Source organism: Mustela nigripes, chromosome 16 (assembly GCF_022355385.1).
Source record: "Mustela nigripes isolate SB6536 chromosome 16, MUSNIG.SB6536, whole genome shotgun sequence".
NCBI classification, from domain to species: Eukaryota; Metazoa; Chordata; class Mammalia; order Carnivora; family Mustelidae; genus Mustela; species Mustela nigripes.
In genome coordinates this window covers 20,085,488-20,104,384 of record NC_081572.1, presented here as the reverse complement: position 1 = coordinate 20,104,384, position 18,897 = coordinate 20,085,488, and the positions used below count along the sequence as shown (strand labels likewise).

The following is an 18,897-nucleotide window of genomic DNA, read 5'->3' as shown; positions in this document are numbered from 1 at the left end:
AGTTGCAGAGACACCCATTTTTTTCTAACACTCAGGCTGATAAGAGAGGACCCAGTACGAGGTACTTCATGCCTGTTTAGGAACTCCATGGGGCCTGTACTCTCTGACTTACCAGAGCCATCCAGACCTTTCTCTCAAGAGGCCTACATTTACTCTGTCTCATTTCTTTAAACGCACCAAGGACAGGGGCTGATCCAAGATCCCTGATGAGGTCATTGCTTTCTACTTCTGACCCTTCTGTCCTTGAAGACCTAGGGACAGCTGGTATCTCTTTCCTCTGGCCTTGCAATTGATCTGTGGCCATGAAGATTGATCCTGGACATATTCCCCAAGGCTGCCCACCCCCACTCCCTGGTCAGAGGAAAATCCTTAACTCTGAGTCACAGATGGCAGGACCCTGCACACCTCACCTTCTCTGGAACCACAGGAGGCCAAGGACCCCACCAATGCCCATCTCTTCCTTGAAGACCTCGGTGATGGGCATGCCTGCGTAGATGAGCTCCTGTCCTCGCTCGTCACAGATGCTGGTCATGAATGAGGCAGGTTTGCGGATTAAGCCCAGCTCCTGAGCAGAGAGAGGGGAAGGGGCGAGCAGCATGATGTGACCACAGAACTCATATCTCAGGTAGGTCTTAAATTCTGACTGCCAAGTAGCAACCCTCAGACCAACTCATACCAAGAAAGAAATACAAAAGCCCTTTTATTATCTGATTTGGGTTGTAGAAAATAGGAGCGCCATGCCCAGGGCACCCACAACTCCCATCCACAGGTTCGTTTTTTACCCCACAAATGTGTCCTAAGGAGAGGAAATGAAGCTCAGAAACCAACCCAAGGCCACCTTGGGTTTCTTGCTAAGAAATGCAAGAATGTCTCTAAAGGGGAATATTTCTAACATTCTACATTTGGCTGCCAACCCCCCACCAAAATGGGAGGAGGCAGCACATGGCTGTGGGAAAAAGGGATCCCCTCAATCTGTCCTTCAGCCAGGGAAAGGGACTGGGTTGAACTCGTGGCTTCCAGAGCTGGGGCACAATGGGGCGTCATTGCCAACTCTACCTAAGCCAACTCTACCTCAGACCAACTCATTTCTCCAATTGTCCCCTATCAATTTTAAGATTAAAAGAGTTTTTTTTCTTGGAATTTTTAAATAATATATGTGTGTTCCGAGCCCCGAGCACACACTCTGCAATCTCAGTACTAAGCACTGCAGAAAAGGGCCCTATTGATTTTAATTTAAAAACGCCTTTCCGCCTTAATGTTTGTCAGTTTAATGGACATCTATCTGGCCTTTCTTTCTCTACTTTTGTTCATATACGAGGACACATGGAGAATACAAAACACTGTTTTGGTATACATACATTTTTCTCATAATCATGATCTACTGTCCCATAATACTCTTATTTACTCAATGAACTCAAACTCCATGAAAGTCAGTGCATACACATATCTAGTTCATTTCTTTAGCTGCTATAAAGTATCACATCATCGTATGACAAAACCACAATTTGGGCCATTCTTCCGCTGATAACCATTAACTGGAAAATTCTTTTTATTTTTTTTTTAATTTTTTACAGATTTATTTATTTGATAGAGACAGTGAGAGAGGAAACAAGCAGGGAGAACAGCAAGCAGAGGGAGAGGGAGAGGCAGGCTCCCCGCTGAGCAGGGAGTCTGATGAGGGATTCGATCCCAGAACCCTGGGATCATGATCTGAGCCAAAAGCAGATGCTTAACTGAGCCACCCAGGTGCCCTAACTAGAAAAATCTTGAACACAGTTGTGTGAAGGCATAAGCGCTTCCCTGAAGTAGCTTTCTCGATACGGAATCGCTATCCCATCAGGTGTGAGCATTCGTTGTTGTTTTGATAGTAATCTTCACACCCAACAGGGGCTTGAAGTCATGACCCCAAGATCAAGAGTCACATGCTCCATTGACTGAGCCAGCCAGGTGCCCCAGGGGTGAGCACTTTTTTATTTTTATTTTTTTTTAAGTTTTAATTTTCTTAATTTGAGAGAGAGAGAGCAAGCGCACGAGCAGGAGGGAGGGGCAGAGGGAGAGGGAGAAGCGGGCTGTGGGACTTGATCCCAGGACTCGGGGATCATGACCTGAGCTGAAGGCAGACATTTAACCAACCAAGACGGCCAGGAGCCCCAAGGGCCAGTACTTTTAAACCTGATATTACCCAGCTGCCTTTCAGAAGGGTTGTGCCCAGTTCCAGTCCCACCACTAACAGAAAAATGCACCAGTCTCCCTCTACCCACACAGACACGACATATTATCAAAGAATTTTTTCTTTGTTGACCCAAAAGGGGCAAATTGGTATCACAGTTTTTGCTTTGGCTTCTTTTTATGAGTGAGGTTAAGCATTTATTTTTTCATGTTGAAAGGCCATTTCCTACTCATTTTTCCTACTGGTCTTTTAAAAACTGATTTCAGAGAGTTCTTGTGTTTTAAGAATATTACTTTTCATCTCTGTGGCTGAGACAACCACGCAGAGTAGACTCTCTGCTTCACCCTGATGCCCCTTCGATCAAGTGTAAACAACTCTAGGGGACGTTGTCTCTTTTCAGCCTGTTTCCAGGCCAGGCCACGTGGCTGGTGGGACAGACACCCTGCCCTTCGCCCTCTTGGGCCCTGAATTGGTCAGAAGGGGCTAGCTCACAAGCTCCAGCTCATAAGGAGGGGTTGGAATCCAAGAATAATCGTCAAGGTTTCTTCTGATGCCCTTTGAGTAGAACTGCCCTCGGAGACAGGGTCTGGAGGCCAGAGCAGTGATTTACAGGGTTGCCCTAAGGCAACCAGGTTTCCAGGGATTCAAGCCAAGCCAACTCAAAGCCCACCCCGTTGGCCTCCCAGCCTGCCTCACCCACCCTCAGAGGCATCCGCAGCACCTACCCTGGCCCAGGAGTAGTCCATTGGCACGGTTGGAGGCGGCACCTCCTGCGCAGGGACAATGACTCCTTTGGCCACAAGATCTTCGTACACAGACCTGGGAGGGGAGGAAAGGGGAGGAAGAAGACAGCCATGTGGACTTTATGTTTCTGGGCACAGCTAAGCCATCCCAGGAATGCTCCTCCACCCAACGCCAAAACTCCAGGTTTTTTGGCTCTGCACTCCCCCCTTCCTGGCAGTGCCTTACACCAGCTGGGTTCTTGAGAACAGAAGGAAAACTGGTTCTGGCCAAGACCCACCCACTAACCCTGCAGAGCTTTACAGAAAGCTGAATCTGGAGGCTACGGAAAAGGGGAGGAATGGGAAGATCCAATGGGTTATCCAATAACCAGTTTATCAATCCGTTTATCTAACCATTTCTGTGCTCATTTCTTATTTACAGAACAGCCAAGTAGGTAGGCTCAGAAATCGAGCATGTTTTAATACCAGTCTGAATGGCCTGGAATGGCCAGGTCTACAAACAAAATAAAACAAAAACTGGAAAGAAAGAAAAGATTTCAGACCATCTGTACGGTTGTAGTCGTCACCTAAAAGGGACCAGGAATTTCAGACACTTCTGTGTTACAGAGGCTCCAATCCTCGCGGGGTATCTGGAAAAAGAGCCGGAGGCTGGCATCCTCCCCACAGTCCACTTACTGGATGATTTCTCCAAGTTCATCAAAGCTCGGGGGCACAAACACTCCTGCCTCCTTCAAAGCCTGGTTCTTGGCTACTGCAGTTTCTGAAGCCTGGTTGGCACACGCTCCGGCATGGCCAAACTGCACCTGGAAGGCCAAGGGCAGAGGCTTTACTGGGCTTGTAAAATCCTGGCAGGAGAGGACAAAAAAGGCTCCTGGGAATGTCGGTACCCACTACAGGCCAGACCCTGCTCGATGTTCTATGTGAATCACTTCATTCAAGCCTCACACAGCCTTACTCAACAGGTATGCCAAATGACTCTCGACCTCTAGACCAAGAGACCGAAGCGCTGAAGCTTCCTGGAGGTCACATAGCTACTGTGTAGGGGAGCCAGGACATAAAGCCTGGCGGCCCATCTCCCTGTGGCAGCCAGAGGGGTGGGTTTTTTTTTAAAATTAAGATTTTATTTATTTATTTGACACAGAGCACAAGGAGAGGGAGCAGCAGCTGGCAGAGGGAGAGGGAGAAGCAGGCTCCCCACCGAGTAAGGAGCCCGATGTGGGGGCTTGATCCCAGGACCATGGGATCATGACCTGAGCTGAAGCAGATGCTTAACCACCTGATTTATCTATTTTTAAAAAGTATTTATTTATTTGAGAGAGAGACAGAGAGAGACCAGCCGGGGGACGGGTAGAGGGACAGGAGAGGGACAGGAGAGAGATAGGAGAGAGACCATCTCAGACTCTCTGCTCAGTGTAGAGCCCACCTCAGGGCTTGATCCCATAACCATGAGATCATGACCTGAGCTGAAACCAAGAGTAGATGGCTAACTGACTGACCCTCCCTAGAAGAAGCTCCTTCTAGCTTCTTTTTAAAAAGTCAGATTGTAGGGGTGCCTGGGGGTTTAGTCAGTCAGACGTCTGACTCCTGGTTTCAGTTCAGGTCATAATCTCAGGGTCGTAGCCGTGCTGTGTGGAGTCGGTTTGAGATTCTCTCTCTCCCTCTGCCCCTCTCCCCATAAAGTACATAAACCTTAATAAACATGCGGAAGATAAAAAGTCTGTAGGTCTCTATTCCCACATGGCAACAACCACCTGGAGCCGACTAGCACCTGCCCCCTCCCACCCGAGCATGCGGTAAGATGAACTCTAAATCCAAGGGCATGGGGTGACTGGCTACAGGAGGGGAGCATTAGGGAAGAGAAAGCCCATGGGGAGAGCTACAGGGTAATGGTGTCTTTTTTGGGCACCCAGTGGGGAAAATGAGGTTAAGCATATGCGATGTGGTACAAAACCCCGATCAGGGCGGGTTGAGGTGGGTGATGACAATAGCATCTAAGCTATTTGAGGAACATTACATCCGGACACTGTCCGCACACCTGACTCACTTCATCTCCCAGTAGCCGTGGCTGCTTCCAATGAGAAAGGAAACACGCCCCTACTCTCGGGCCAGTTCTCGGAGTCCTGCTCGGGCCGGGTAGAGATGCGCAAGTGGAGCTCCGAGCCCGACACGGTGGAAGCCGTTATCGAATACATGTACACATAACTTGCCCAAGGCCACACGGGGAGGCTGCGGTAGCATCCGAACCCAGGCAGTGTGGCTTCTCCCTGGGTTCTTACCCACTACATAGAACCAAAGGGGCCTTAACTGCCTAAAAGGTCAGGAACCCTCTGCTCTGTTAGCGACGCTCAAAAAACACAAGTTTTCAAGCACAGGCTCCCGGTGCGTTCTTTATAGGACCGGATCTGCACAGGTGGATGGGGTGGGAAGGAGAAGAGGTTCTGTACTCAAATTCATGGAAAATGCTGGATTCCAGGCAGCCAAACTAGTCTCTTAAACTCTGAGATTCCTCAACACTAAAACCAAAATAAATTTAAAAAGATTTTATTTATTTATTTGAGGGGGCGGGGGAAGAGGAGGAGCAGAGAGAGAGGGACAAGCAGAGTCCATGCTGAGTAGTGTTGAGCCCAACACAGGGCTTGATCCCCTGACACTGAGATCATGACCTGAACTGAAATCAAGAGTCGATGCTTAATTGATTAAGCCACCTAGGCGCCCCCTCAAAACCAACATTTTTAAAAGGAAGATTAAGTTCCAAGTTCTTAATTTGTAGAAGCTCCCTTTCTGTTTGCTTTGGTTTGCTTTTGTTTTGTTTTGTTGACCCATGCTACAGGACCAGTGTTTTGTGGAGCATAGTTCTGAAAAAACGCCCCCCTTAACAAATACCTCTGGTCTCTACTCCCATTGCTCGGTTCTTAATTCTGTTTTCCTGATGAGCTATCTCCGCTTGCCTACAGGTGGAGATTTTGTTGCAAAACTATCTTACCTCCTCTATAGGGGAGAAAGTTCTGCAAGGTCATGTGATCTAATTAGGAAATCAAAAATCCCTTATTAGCTGGGCAGTCACTGTACTCCACTACATTTGTGTATGCTTGAAATTCTATAAGGTTTTAAATTAATTGAAAGACAAAAATAAAACACCTTGAGGACCTGTCTTATCCCTGGGGTGATGATGGGCGCGCAGCCAGAAACGGAAGAGCGAGGTCCTTGCCCTGCTGGGAAATGTCCTTAGCATAGCTGGGGTGGGGCGGGGGGAGGTGGAGGGCTAGTAATGCAGAGCTGGTTAAGAGAAACAGTGCAGGGGGAGGGACGTAATATTTTTGGCTGCTGACGCGGAGGGGAGAGCAGTCAAGAAGAAAGAGAATCAGGAAGAGCTTCATGGAGTCAGTGAACTGGAGAATGGAAAGGAGCATTTGCTAATAAGACTATGGGTGCCAGACCCTTTCCATTACTTTCTTATGTGAGCCCCTGAACAATCCTCAATCATGCCCATTTTACAGCCCAGGAAGCTGAGGCACAGAGAGGCCAAAGGACTTGCCCTGGTCACACAGATCCACCAAGACCTGACTCTAGCCTGTGAGAGCAGAGGCCATGCCTGAGGGATGGGCGCAATCCCGTAACCCGCTCCTCTCCTTTTACTTACTGGAGAAAAAAAACCAAAACATAATCATTATATAAAATCACATTACCGCATCCCGTTTCTTTAATCTAATATAACTTAAACTTTTAAACATGTCAAGCTGCACCTCGCTCTCCTGCCTGCTGGGTTTTCAACTGCCTGTCTGTGTTGTGATGACAAATCACCTTCTGACCCGCATTTGGGTTGTTCCATTTTCTGCCACAACAACATCACGGGTATCCTTGCACCCAACATTTTGAAGTATTTTCGCACATAGACCCCCTTGAGTAAATCTGCAGAAACAGAACTGCTGGCTTAAAGGAGGGCACAAATACGGCCACCACGAGGGGGGTAGGAATCAGGAATCTCAGCGGGCAGGCAGGCAGTGCAGGGGGAAAGAACGGGGTGACGGGCTCACTGGCAGGAAGGGTGTGGGCGTCCAGCAAAGGGATCGATCGGCACAGTTGCGGGAAGCCTCATGGCCCAGTCTTGTCCTCATCCGTACACAGCACACACAAACTGCCTGTACAAGCCCTCACCCTCGGAGCCTGCCCCCCTACTGATCACTGATGGGTGACAAGTCTTTGCTACCCCGGTTTCATCACCACTGATGGGCCATCTCCAAGACAAAGGGTCCTCTAAGCTGGAGTCCTGGGCTACAGCCTGACGGGCCATACCCAGCAGAAGCAGGCAGCTCGGAGAGTGTTTGTACTGGCTGCCCGTCCTTGCCGTGCTCACTGTAGGGCTCCGGGCACTTTCCTGTCCAGAACAAACCTGGCTTTCTTCTACAGCCCCTCCCCAGCTCTGCACTTGGCATGTGTCCTCTTCCTTCTCCACCTCCCTTTCGCAGAGCAAACCCCTTCTCAGACCTTGGATGCAGCACAGGCCTCACCTTCCCTGTGGAGCCATTTCAGCTCCTTTGGACAGAAGTGTGGCGGCTCCAAGCAGGGACTCAGAGCCTTGTTCTGGCCTTTACCTGCTGATGGCTGCCCCCCACCCTCCAGTGGACTTACCCTCCTAGAAAGCAGGGTCCCAGCTGGATATTACAGGAATGCAGTGAGTGATAAATGTGCATCGGAGGAAAGAGCTGCTTAACCAGGGGACCACACAGCTCACCTCGAATGCTCCCCACCCCGCTCCACCCGGCCAGGAGCGACCTGCGCGGACTGTACCTCAGAGGAGAACATGGTGGCACAGGTCCCGATGCACCAGCAGACCACGGGCTTGGTGATGTGGCCCTCCTTGATGCCCCGGCAGATCTTATATTCCTCAGTGCCCCCTATCTGCCAAGGAACAAGAAAAAGCCCCTAAGTCAGTGAAACCAGGTCCCGAGTTGCTGTGGGCAGCACTGCCGCTGGAAAATCTGCCCTGAGTCAGGCAGGGGTCAGAGGCTCCAGGAGTCCCGAATTACAACTTAGCTAAAAGATGAAGACACATGGGCACTGGCCAAATAAGAGCCTGCAGGACTAAGACAGGATACAAGGAAGAACTGTAACCGGGGAGTGGGTGTCCTCTGGAGTCCCTGGGACGCCCCTCCCCTATCTAAGGGTATACGATGACTTCGGATCAGACCTGCTCAGGTGCACAAGCAAGGAATGGGGTTGTAAGACTCTCCCAAACTGAAAAAAGTGCACTTCTTACTCCAGCTGTGCACTGCCCAGGAGACCAAGGTCATCCCAGAGCAGCTTCTTAATTGGTCCTAGAATATCTTTCACCACCAAGAGTCAAGAAGCTTTTCGGGAACAGTCATGGCAGTGTTAACAGCGATGGCCTCTATGCCCCAGAGTGTAGGGAGCGGGATTACCAGCGACTGGCACATTAAGTTATATATAACCAAAATGCATACATTTAAAAAAAAAAAAGAACAAAAACAAAACTGAGATCACACATTACTTTTAGAGTCAGAAAAAAAAAAAAACCCCAAAAAACCAAAACTCACCTCTCCAAGAACCACGATCATTTTTACTCCTGGAGTATCCTGGTAGCGGAGCACATGGTCCATGAATGTTGAGCCGGGGTACCTGGTGAGAGCAGAGAACACATGGGATCGGGAGGCCTGCGGACGTGCAGGTACAGGTGTAGGAAGCTACCAGGAACACATGAGGCTTCTTGTGAGTGTGGGTGTCCAGTGAGGGCCCAGAGATGGCTCAAGTGTGTGTGTGTGGGGGGGGCTAAAATATGAAGCACAAGGGAAGGGGAGGACGAGGGGGAGGTTTGCTTGACAGTAAGAGATGTAAGTAAGGACCACATACGTGTGGGGTCTTTAAAATATGGCTGCAAATTCTTTTAAGAAGGCGGAACCTCACACCTCACTTGCATATGGGTCAGACAGACATCCGTTTCTCACAAACAAAACGGGCCAGAAGTGATTCTCTGACAATGGCTTCCAGGCAGAGTTATACAAAGAATAGCTTCTGTCTGGCACTCTCTCTTGAACCGCTGCCCCTGGGAGGCGCTGGCCGCTATGTCCTGAAGACACGGAGCAGCCCTTAGAGAAGCCCCAAGAAAGCCCCCGCCAGCCTATGGATGGGCCATGTACAACCTCCGGCAGGCCCTGAGCCACACTGGCCCTGTGGCCAGCGAACACCTTGCTGTGGCCCATCCCTTGCGAGCCCCAAGTGCCTACCTGTGCCACCCCCGATTCCTGATGCACAGAAACTATGGGGACAGATGTCCTATCATAGTTTGAAATCACCTGGCTTGCGTGACTTTTTTTCTTTTTTCTTTTTAACACAGCAATAGATAATAATACAGCGTGCCAACCAACGTCCCAGAACTGACATGCTGTTGCTAGGTCCAGACATAGGGCCTGCACACACAGTTGACCCTCGAACGATGTGAGGGTCATCAATCCACACCCACATGCACTCAAAAATCCAAGTATAACTATGACTCCCCAAAAACGTAACTCCTGAGAGCCTACTGTTGGCCAGCACCTTACAGATAACATCAGTAGTCAATTCATGTATTTTGTATGTTATACACATTATACACTGTGTTCTCCCACTAAAGTAAGCTAGAGAAAAGAGAATGTAATTAAAGCCATAAAGATTAACAAATCCATATATAAGCGAATCCGTGCAGTTCAAACCTAGGTTGTTCAAGGTTCCCCTATATTTTTTTACTTTCTCCTGCCACAAGATTTTACGATAGGATTGTTTAAGGCCAAGGATGCTTCTCTACAGATCTTCAAGAGCATGATAAATCCCAAGGGGAGAGTCTAACTGCCCAGACTTACTTGAGCTGGAGCCCGTTGTCAGGGAGCCCTGGGGACGACGGTTCCCCAGGCTGTAGCCCCCAAGACTTGGGAGAGAGATCTTTCTCTCTCAGGAAGTCCCACCTGACATGATACTGGAGAACCAGGAGACGGACAAGGTAACTCACTCTCCCAAAAGCTTTTGGTTGAGGCAAAGAGCGATGGTGGTAGTAATAAACAGCAGTGGCTAACATGTATTATGGCATTAAATGGTAAGCATTACTCTAAAATAATATTCTACTGATTACCATTCCCACTAACAAAAACAATGAATACACTATATGTGAAATAAAAAGAAATAGGGATTTGGTCTCTGTCCCCCAGTTCCTGAGGCAGAGCTCCTAAAACTCTTGGAATTTCCTGGGTGACAGGAGGGTCTTTTGTTCTCCTGAGGCACCTCTGGGTGGGCATCTGCAGAGCTCTTGGATGCGGGCTGGTCGCTAGAAGACTGAGTCAGGATCAGAGGCTTGGAACTTTCAGCTCTACTCACCATCCTCTGGGGAAGGGAGAATCCTCTAGAGATTAAATTAATAATCGATCGTGCCCACAAGATGAAGTCTCCATAAAAATTCCCTAAAGAAAGGGGTTCAGAGAGCTTTTGGGTCAATAAGCACACCACGGTGCTGGGAGAGTGGCGTGCCCGCTGAGAGCACAGAAGCTCCATGCCCTGTCCCCCGTAACCTGCCACAGGTATTTCTTTCCTCTGGCTGTTCCTGGGTTCTGCGAACCATTCTAGCAAATTACCAAACCCAAGAAGGGTGGTGTGGAGACCCCCAATGTACAGCCAGTTGTTTAGGAGTACAAGAAGCCTGGACTTGCAACTGGCATCTTGTGAGGCTGAGCCCTTCCCCTGGGGGATCTGGTACGAATGCCAGGTAGATACGGTCAGAACTGAAATGCATTATAGGACACCCAGCAGAGAACTGGAGAACTGCCTGGCACGGGAAAAAAAAAATCCCAACATCTGGCAGCCAGAAGGGTTAGTGAGGTAATGGTAGACAGTAGAGAAACAGTTTTTCCTTTCACTATTATGGACTACAGTTAACAGCTGCTGAGTACTTGCTAAGTGGCAGGCCCTGTATTAGCCACTTTCTAGAAATATTACCCTCACTTAAGCCTCGCGACAACCCCATGAGGTGGCTGCTATGATTTTACCCATTTGATCTGTAAGGATGATGGAGGGTCTGAGGAGGAAATGACCTGCCCAGGACACCTCCCTAATCAACAGAGAAATTGGGGATTAGAGCCCCCTCTTGCTGTGATTTCAGAATCAGTCCCACCAACTGCTGCGTTCTGCTGCCTCCCTGTGGCCACAAGTCGGACAACAAACAAAATTATCCCCAAAGCCCAAACATTCTGAAAACACCTTTTTCTATTTTTTATTCTGAGCTCATGCCAGTATCATTCCTGAAACAGAGTAGAAATGTCCTGTTTTGTTTGTTTTTTAAAGATTTTGGTGTTTTTTTTAAATTATTTATTTGACAGACATGGATCACAGGTAGGCAGAGAGGCAGGCAGAGAGAGAGAGGAAGCAGGCTCCCTGCCGAGCAGAGAGCCTCATACCGGACTCGGATCCCAGGACCCTGAGATCATGACTTGAGCCGAAGGCAGAGGCTTTAACCCACTGAGCCACACAGACGCCCCCAAATGTCCTGTTTTATGGACTTTACTCAGCAGCATTGAGCAGAGATTAGAGGACCCAGCGACCCCACCTTCACCCAGCCCACCACTCCCCAGCTGGGGAGGCCCGCCTTGGCCCAGCCCATCACCTGTCCCCGCCAATGGCCACGCCCTCGTAGACGCCATCCGTGGTCCGAGAGATGATGTTGTTGAGCTCGTTGGACATGCCCCCAGAGCGCGAGACATAGGCCACGCTGCCAGGGCGATAGAGCTTGGAGGCCAGGATGTTGTCCAGCATCCCACCTGTATTCCCAATCTTAAAGCACCCGGGCTTGATGCCTCCAACCTGTGAGAGCAGAAACAGCAGTCAGGGAGGGAGGGTAAGCTCCTGACGAACCAGAGCTCAGGGAAATCACAAGGCCCAATACTACCTACTCAACCTCCCTTCCCCGAAACTGGTCAGGATGGGAAGAAAATGGTCTGAGAGAGCTAACACCTGCACGCTAGGCTTCCAGCTTAGGGAGAGTCTCATCTCTCCCTCATGAGCCATTACGCAGAAGAAAAGAGAACCTTACTGGGAAAACACGGCTTACTGCTGCAGATTCGGTGTGTGTACTCAGGATTAAGTCCCCTCCTTTGCTCTAAAAGGGGGACAGCACCCAGGGGAAGTGTAAAACATAGGTGTGCACCTCTGCTCAACATCACCCCTGCCTCAGAGATGAAAGAAAGGCCCTCTGCTTAATTCAAAAATCTGACCTTCAGACAACTCTTTAGTACCACAACTAAGGAAAGACAACAACAAAATACTCCCAGAGCAACTTCTTTCCATGTGAAAACCTTTGGGCAAATAAAACCTCTAAGTAGATTCTTCTTCATTTCACAGTTAAAGCAATAGTCAAAAAACATGCTATGGTTGCACAAAGGTGGGCAGACACACATAGTATCTTCCAGTTAAGCCCCCTAAAGTGATAGGGACTGGGGAGAGAACCCTTTAAAGTAACTGGATATGAACAGACTTGACTTTCAATGGGTACTCTCTGAATCTTTTCAACCTAAGAGAGAAACAGAACAGTCAACAAATTTGCTTTCTGTGGGTCCAGAACTTTGAAAGATAGCCTTGAACTTAAAGGGCTTTACAGAAAGGACACTCACAGTGGCAGGTCCAATGATGGTCACTCCCTTCTGGTCCGCCTTCTTGATCAGTTTCCTTGTGAGGGCCTCAGGGATGCCTTCAGCTATGATGGCAATGGTCCGGATCTAAAGGACAGTCCCTTCCTGTTAACTCTGTGCCTCAGGTGAAGCAACGAGGTGGCGCCCTTTATAAGACCCAGCTTCCACGCCCCCTCCCAGGCTCTCAGAACCAAGTAATGTTAACAGTATGCAACCCCCTTCTTCCTATAAGCCTCTGTCCCTAGTCCCTATTCCGACTACTCCAACCCTCTCCAAAAAAAGAGAGGTGTAGACATTTAAAGCCAATCTCCATTGGTTAACACCACAGAAACTCAGTAACGAAGCAGGAGCAAATGTTTCTGAAAACCCCCTACCATCAAAAGTGGCTCTATTCCCTCCCATCCAAAAACTCACAAGACTCGGACCTACCTGCTCCCCATCTGTCCTGGTGCCTACTCCTAAAGCAGGGTCCCAGGGTCTATGTCCCACGGTTAGTATGGAACACAAATGAGCTACTTCCACACCCAAACTAGAGAGTAGACTGGGGGAGAAAGCCAGGAGGAGTGGGCGTGGGCAGGACTTTCGCTCTAGACCAGGGACCAGCAAACTTTTTCTGGCTTTTCTGGTCATGTGATCTCTTGCTGTAACTATTAACCTTTGCCTTTGTAGCATGAAGGCAGCCGTGGACAATACATAAATGAACACAGCATGGCTGTGTTCCAATAAAACTTTATTTATAAAAGCAGTGGAATAGGTTTGACCCTTAAGCTATAGTTTACTAAGCTTTGCTCTAGAATAAAAGGCAGCTCATGTTCAGCAGGTATGCTTTGGTTTTTGCTTCACGGAGATGGCAAAACAAGTTTACGTTCTCCAGTCTTATACTGCGCTAAGCCAGCCAGGGATCGAACAATAATTTTGAACAGAAAAATCAGTATATTAATCTATAAAGACTCATACAATTCAGTAACAAACACTTCAGGAAAAAAAAAAAGGGGGAGAGAGAGCAAGTTACAAAATATAAATGGTCAGGGTGCCTGGGTGGCTCAGTTGGTTACCAAGTGCCTTCAGCTCAAGTCATCATCCTGGAGTCCCCAGACTGAGTCCCACATCTTGCTCCCTGCTCAGTGGGGAGTCTGCTTTCTCCTCCAACTCTGCCCCCTCTCATGCTCTCACATTTTCTCTCTCTCAAATAAATAAAGTCTTTTATTTTTTTTTTTAAGATTTTATTTATCTATTTGACAGATCCCAAGTAGGCAGAGAGGCTGGCAGAGAGAGAGGGAAGCAGGATCCCCATGGAGTGGAGAGCCCAATGCGGGACTCGATCCCAGGACCCCGGGATCATGACCTGAGCCGAAGGCAGAGACATTAACCCACTGAGCCACCCAGGCGACCCCTCAAATAAATAAAGTCTTAATAAAAAAAAAAAAAAAAAACCCAAGGTATAAATAGTCAATAAATGTTTTTTAAAGCTAATCTTAATTAATAATCAAAGATATGCAGATTAGGGGCATCTGGCTGGCTCAGCTGTTTAAGCATCTGCCTTTGGCTCAGGTTGTGAGCGCCACAATGGGCTCCTTGCTCAGCAAGGAACCTGCTTCCCCCTGGCCTCTTCCCCTCCTACATTTGCATTCTAATGCTCTCTGTCTCAAATAAACAAAATCTTAAAAAAAGATATGCAAATTAAATAGAATGCCTATCACTTGTCAATTACATGCTTGTTTTTCTTAGAGAGAGAGCATGAGGGTGAGCAAGGGTAGAAGGGCACAGGGAGAGCGACAGAGAGAATCTTAAGCAGGCTCTATGAACAACACAGAGCCTGATGCAGGGCTTGATTTCACAACCCTGAGATCATGACCTGAACCAAAATCAAGGGTCAGATTCTTAACTGACTGAGCCACCCAGACGCCCCAAATAAATGTTTTTAAAATGAAAACATTCAGTGTTGGCCAGGGTACAGAGAAGCAGGCATTGTTGAAACAATGATGGGAGTTTAAGTCCTTTAACTTTTCTGGAGGGCACCTGGGCAGGACGGATCAAAGGCTTTCAAATCTGCAAGTTCTGATGCAGCAGTGTGACCTCCAGACATTTATTCTGGGGAAATAATTAAGGATATATGCAAATGCCCATTTAAGATGCTCACCACAAGACCTGGAAAGGTGAAACTGATGTTGCCAATGAATATTTAAGGATGTAGAATGAGTAACTGAAGAAAACGGACTACCAGTCACGTACAGTGTTATCCCACATGTTCAAAACCAGAAAAAGGAACGCAGAAGGATATATTAAAATGTTAGCAACTGTGTCTCTGGGAAACTGGAACTGACTGAGGTATTCAATTTTTCTTCTTTTTACTTGATAGTATTTAAGTTTCCTCTGTAATAGACATGTAATAATTTTATAATAAGAAATTGCTTTTGGGGGCCCCTGGGTGGCTCAGTGGGTTAAAGTCTCTGCCTTCGGCTCAAGTCATGATCCCAGGATCCTGGGATCGAGCCCCATGTTGGGCTCTCTGCTCCGCAGGGAGCCTGCTTCCTCCCCTCTCTCTCTCTACCTGCCTCTCTGCCTCCTTGTGATTTCTCTCTCTGTGTCAAATAAATAAAATCTTTAAAAAAAAAAAAAAAAAAGAAATTGCTTTTGGGGGGCACCTGGGTGGCTCAGTGGGTTAAAGCCTCTGCCTTCAGCTCAGGTCATGATCCCAGGGTCCTGGGATCGAGCCCTACATGGGGCTCTCTGCTCAGCAGGGAACCTGCTTCCTCCTCTCTCTCTGCCTACTTGGGATCTCTGTCTGTCAAATAAATAATAAATCAAATCTTTAAAAAAAAATTGCTTTTGGGAACACCTGGGTGGCTCGGTGGGTTAGGCCTCGGCCTTTGGCTCGGGTCGTGATCTCGGGGTCCTGGGATCCAGCCCAGCGTCGGGCCCTCTGCTCAGCAGGGAGCCTGCTTCCTCCTCTCTCTCTGCCTGCCTTTCTGCCTACTTGTGATCTCTCTGTCTAATAAATAAATAAAATCTTAAAAAAAAAAAATTGCTTTTGATTCTGTTGTGAAAGCCGGTCTTAGCAGCACAGAGAGGACCTGGTGGGGGAAGAGGATACTGAATGGACTCTGTGAGCCTAGGTAAGCTGCCCTGGCCAGCCTGCCTGCCCTCAGTTATCATCCTACCTTCTAAAGATCGAGTGTATCTGATGACCTTCTCCCACACCACTGGCCAGTCCTGAGTGCCAACCCCTTTGTCCCAGGGGGCATTGCCAGCAGACACCACTCAGGAACTTCCCCTGCTTCCCCACCCCAGCGCCCACTGACCTACCTGCGCATAATTCATGGTCTCTATGGTACTATCATAGGCTGAGCGGAGAGAGGCAAAGTTGATCAGCACATCTACTTCTGGGTGCTTCTTCATAGCATCAGCCATGTTCTTGAAGACAGGGATGAGGATCTCCTTGTGACCCCAGTAAAACTTCTGCTTGTGGTCCCCACTGTGAGAAAAGAAGAGGGTCAGGATACCCCCTAACTGTCAGGGCTGGGGAGAGGGAAGCTGAGGGGAGGAGCTTCATCTAGAAGATGGAAGATGGGGTCCCATGTGTGGGAAGCAGATCCCCCAGGAATATGGATCCCCAGCAACGGGGATAATCTTGCTGGCTCCCCCAGGGTCTATCTTAGTGAGGGAGAGGAGCTGAGAAACCCCCCCTTGGCAGCCATCTCCAGTTTCTGGCCGTGGTGGGACTCACGTGAAAGGGTACACCATGGCGGCCACTGAAGGTTCGTCCCGGGAGCAGACGTAGTCAAAGTCCAGCATGCCCTGTACAGCCCGGGTCTGCATGCCCCACACGATGGCCTTGGTGTGGCGGCTGAAGAGGGTGGCACTCTTTCCTGGTGGGCAAAGACACAGCGAGTCCCAGAACACACACTCCCGGGAGACCGGCAGGGGCTGCCACGCCCCTCCACGCCAGGTCTAGAGAAGGGAGCTCATCACCATGGCAAAGGGATGTCAAGAGGCTGGGACTCTGAGAACTGGGGGAAGAGTGCCCTGGTTTCTTGGTCAAGAGGTGGCAGAGAGAGCAAGAAAGCTAAGAGGACCTGCCTAGCTGGTAAGTAGCTGGCAGTGAGCACAGAAAGCACTCCCGTGCAGAGAAAAGACCCACCACGGGTGGAGAATCCCTACAGGACTTGTTCCGCCTCATAGGAAAGGCACGTGATCAGCATTTTGCTTACATGCAGATGATCAATTAGGCTTGATCAACAAAAAACATCAAGCACTCCCGATTCTGGTGGCCACACGACTTGAAACAACCCGACAATCATCAATTCTAAAACTGGATGTAATCCAGCTCAGGTCAGGATCAGAATCCTCAGGATTCTAGGTCAGTGTAGGTCCACAGAAAAGGCTGGCTGCAGCCCGATTTCTACCTGAGGTTCTGGCCTGAGCACACTGGCTTCATGGCACCCTCTCATCATTTTCTGTGCTGTCCCCACCCTCCTGCCTTCCTCCCTCTAGCAGGAGCCAGAGACAGCTGGCCAGGAGGGTACTGTGTAGGGGTGGGAGCGACTAAGCAGGGGTGGGAAAGCGAGAGAGAGCAAAGAGCAGGTGGCCCTCTCCTGCTCAAAACAAGGCTCTTGGGCAGTTCTCCACCAGACAGAAGAGTGAGAGGTAAAAGAAGGGGAGAAGAGCTGTCAGAAGTGCTTGCGCAGCCTGAAGGGAAAGGCCTCTTCACTACCCTGCAGACAGGTGACCCGTCCCTCCCATTCCCTGCAAGTCGCTGGAGGGAAGTAGCCCCAGGGGAGGTTCTCAGCTCCTTCAGGGAGAACAAGGCCCTGAGCTCAGGGGCCATCTGGTATTAATTAACCTAGTGTACTAGTGCAGGCTTGGCTAATCAGGTTCAAGGTCTGATTGATTAAATTTGAGCTCACTCTCCCAAGGCATGCAGGGTTCTCATCCCTACGCAGGCTTGCTTCTTCCCTCTCAGCTGTAAGCTTCTCATACCGGAGGGCTCCTGCTCTTGCAAATACCTGGGACTTGCCGTCACCGGACCCATCTGGGTTCTCAGGAGACATGAGATCACAGAACAAAGATAGCCACCTAATCCAGAACCCTCGCTTCCCAGGCCCCGAAACATGAAGCTCAGAGATGCCGGATGACGGAGGTCCTGTCACCTAGCATCAAGGCCAGATTATATAGTAAATTACGATGCAGCTTAACTGTACCAGAGAGGAGGACGGGACACAAGCCAGAAGGGGAGCCTCCCCAAGTCAGAATTGAGCAAGGACACAAACCTGCATCTGTCTACCCCAGAGAGTACAGAAACGGGACAAAGTTTCTGCAGTCTCCACAAGCCCACGCACACCTCCAGCACGAAAAGGGCAGAATTCAAGAGTGGTCCTTCCTGAGCACATAGATGGCAGAGCTGAAGGCCATCCTCCTCGGCACACCAGCAGCAGGGCTAACGTCCCCTACCAGGCTCCTCTGCTGGGTCAGGGACTGACAGTAAGAGAACCCCAGCCTGTGGGTGGAAGAGCTCTCAGAACGGGGTAGGCACCTGTTCTTCTGGCACAGGGCTCAGCCTCAGCTCTGGTCTTTCAGGTAACAAACAATCTTTCCAGAGACAGGAAACAGGGATCAAAGGCAGATAGTGAGAGTGCTGCATTCCTGGCCTTTCTAGGGGGATATCCTAGCCTAGCCTAGGTGCCCCTTCCCCTCCCCTTAGCAATGGATCAAAGGTCACCATCAGAAGCTTCTCTTCCGCCAGGGAAAATCCTCCCACAGCTGTGAATGTCAAAAAGTTAAGTGGAAGCCCTGATGCTTTTGGGGTGGGGTGGGGGGCATGTGTTTGCGTGAATATGAGTGAGCACAGCCAATGTCCCTCGTGTAAGCAGTGACCTCCTACACCAACGCCCAGATCCCCTCTAGAGATTTCTGGCACATCCATCCGGACCTCTACCTCTCTCCTTGACTTGTCTAGCCTGTCTTCCACCCAAAACCCAGAGAAGTCAACCTGCTGCTGACACGGAGAGCTCAGGGATGAGGACGCAGTGCTGAGGCTAGGTGGGAAAAGTAAAAAAAGTAGAGACCCTGAGACCCAGATGGGAATCCCAGAGGGCTGAGGCTGCCACTCCCCCTTCAGCTTCCATGGCTCCCTCCTTCCCACGACGCTCCTCCCTCCTCAGCAGGCACCACTCCACTCTCCAAGGCTGTGGGCCTGGTTCTTGCTCCCGAGCTCCCTACCCTGTCCTGTCCGGAGTGCGGAGCCAGAGACAGCTGGCCAGGAGGGTGCTGAGTAGGGGTGGGAGCGACTAAGCAGGGGTGGGAAAGCGAGAGAGAGCAAAGA

At 49.5% G+C, this 18,897-nt stretch overlaps 1 protein-coding gene across 2 annotated transcripts in view; it reads right to left on the bottom strand.

Moving 5' to 3' along the window:
- The window catches only part of ACLY (ATP citrate lyase), a 43,221-nt gene that overhangs the window by 5,624 nt on the left and 18,700 nt on the right, over positions 1-18,897 (bottom strand). For both annotated transcript variants that reach the window (XM_059380328.1, XM_059380329.1), the window contains 9 exons: positions 16,303-16,444; positions 15,882-16,050; positions 12,558-12,662; positions 11,555-11,751; positions 8,469-8,550; positions 7,702-7,812; positions 3,589-3,716; positions 2,896-2,989; positions 411-565 (listed from right to left, as the gene is read on the bottom strand). In XM_059380328.1, coding sequence (XP_059236311.1) covers positions 411-565; positions 2,896-2,989; positions 3,589-3,716; positions 7,702-7,812; positions 8,469-8,550; positions 11,555-11,751; positions 12,558-12,662; positions 15,882-16,050; positions 16,303-16,444 — 1,183 coding nt within the window. The remainder of the gene's footprint in view (positions 1-410; positions 566-2,895; positions 2,990-3,588; positions 3,717-7,701; positions 7,813-8,468; positions 8,551-11,554; positions 11,752-12,557; positions 12,663-15,881; positions 16,051-16,302; positions 16,445-18,897) is intronic.